The sequence below is a fragment of the Acanthisitta chloris genome, unplaced genomic scaffold (assembly GCF_000695815.1).
Source record: "Acanthisitta chloris isolate BGI_N310 unplaced genomic scaffold, ASM69581v1 scaffold22249, whole genome shotgun sequence".
Classification (NCBI taxonomy): domain Eukaryota; kingdom Metazoa; phylum Chordata; class Aves; order Passeriformes; family Acanthisittidae; genus Acanthisitta; species Acanthisitta chloris.
This window is the reverse complement of record NW_008692409.1, coordinates 42,283-44,227: the sequence shown is the minus strand read 5'-3', so window position 1 is coordinate 44,227 and position 1,945 is coordinate 42,283. Positions and strand designations below refer to the sequence as shown.

At 48.2% G+C, this 1,945-nt stretch overlaps 1 protein-coding gene across 1 annotated transcript in view; it reads right to left on the bottom strand.

The window, feature by feature from the left end:
• IQCH (IQ motif containing H) overlaps positions 1-1,945 on the bottom strand; it is a 57,331-nt gene that overhangs the window by 14,070 nt on the left and 41,316 nt on the right. Inside the window, exon 14 of the mRNA XM_009082668.1 lies at positions 1,142-1,428. Coding sequence (XP_009080916.1) covers positions 1,142-1,428 — 287 coding nt within the window. The remainder of the gene's footprint in view (positions 1-1,141; positions 1,429-1,945) is intronic.

The following is a 1,945-nucleotide window of genomic DNA, read 5'->3' as shown; positions in this document are numbered from 1 at the left end:
TGCATTTGAGTGAACTCCTGGCTTGAGTGAAGCCCTTGGCAAAACTCCCATGGACTTCTGTGGGGAAGAATGTCATCCCTTAATCTTTTTAAAGCAACTTTCCATGGAATTTGTCCAATATGGCTTATCCACAGGTCTAATTACAATCCCTGTGTAAATACATTTTGGGAGGCAAATGTAACTGGGATCTGTATTCCAGAGCTAACAAACTGAACTCCTGGCTTGAGTGAAGCCCTTGGCAAAACTCCCATGGACTTCTGTGGGGAAGAATGTCATCCCTTAATCTTTTTAAAGCAACTTTCCATGGAATTTGTCCAATATGGCTTATCCACAGGTCTAATTACAATCCCTGTGTAAATACATTTTGGGAGGCAAATGTAACTGGGATCTGTATTCCAGAGCTAACAAACCACTGTAAGGGTGCTGAGGCACTGGCTTGCCCAGAGGCTGTGGCTGTTCCATCCCTAGGACTGTTCCAGGCCAGGCTGGATGGGGCTGGAGCAAGCTGAGCTAGTGGAAGGTGTCCTGGCCCATAGGGTGGAAAGAGATCATCTTTAAGGTCCCTTCCAACCCAAACCATTCCAGGATTCTGTGATTATTCTGATTCCCTGTTTCACCACAGCCATCCTACAGTGGTATCAGTTACCAAAGACCTGATTTTAAGCCTTCCCTGGGCTAGAAGTGGACTATAACTACCACAACTGTGCCCCAGAACCAGCTTTGCCAGCAGGTGCCACAAGTAACTCTTTGGGTTTAAAAAAATCCTTGTGTTCACACCACACTGGCTGTAGTTTTCAGACACCTGGGAGAAACAGCCACACCATCTCCTGGAAGTCCACGTGTACCCCACAGCCTATCCTCATAAACACAGGGATGTTCTCTGCTACAGCAAACACTGAGGGTCCTCATTGAAGATCCTAGAAGAAAACAGTATCAGGACAGTGAAAACCAATGAGATCAGGTCTACATTTTATGCTGCTGAGTATACTTATAATTCCCATGTGCTACCCTCCCTCCACAGCCTCACAGCTTGGGAAATACAGTTTGTTCCAAGGGGCATAGCTTTCTCCTGACACCTGTTGGAATCCCATAGAAAAGCTGACATGTCTTGACCTCAGTGGAGCAGCATGAAGTAACATACCTGCTGCTCCATCGTTTGTGGATGGGTGAAGGTCACAAAATCAACGGAGAAGTAGCCAAGCACTCCTTTGGATCTACAGGTCTCTCCAATCTTCGAGCAGAGCGAGGTGAGAACCTCTGGGTCGACAGAACGTTGTGGAATGGTGGTGCCAGAGGATCGCAAGGGACCATCAGCATGGAGCTGGTCTCCAGATGACACTATTTGTATCTCTCCTGTTGGCTCTATCAGCATATCCACGGTCAGGTTTGTGACTCTGGTGGAATGTGGGAAGGCCTCGATCACACCACCTGGAAAGAAACGTAATCAGCTTGTAATCAACGCCACAAGTGGAATATCGATTGAAAGAGGGAGATTTAGGTTAGATATTAGGAAGACATTTTCCCTGTGAGGGTGGTGAGACACTGGCACAGGTTGCCCAGGGAGGCTGTGGCTGTCCCAACCCTGGCAGTGTTCACAGCCAGGTTGGCTAAAGCCTTGAGCAACCTGCTCTGGTGGGAGGTGTCCCTGCCCAGGGCAGGGGGTTGGGGCTGGGTGATCTCTAAGCTCCATTCCAACCCCTTAACATAATCTGATTCTAGAAGTGCTGCTCTTCAGAGTGCCCAGAATGAAGCCACCAGCTCCTTCTGAGCTTGGGCATTGCAGGGAGGATGGACACAGCAAGGGAAAAAAAGGGAATGGGAACAACAGAGTTAGACCCATGAAGCTCTTGGAGGAGAAAGGAGATAACTCATCTACTATAGCACTGTACCACCAGTGGCTTTTCAGTTCCACTTCCAGACTGGCTATATCCCATCTCTTCCTAGA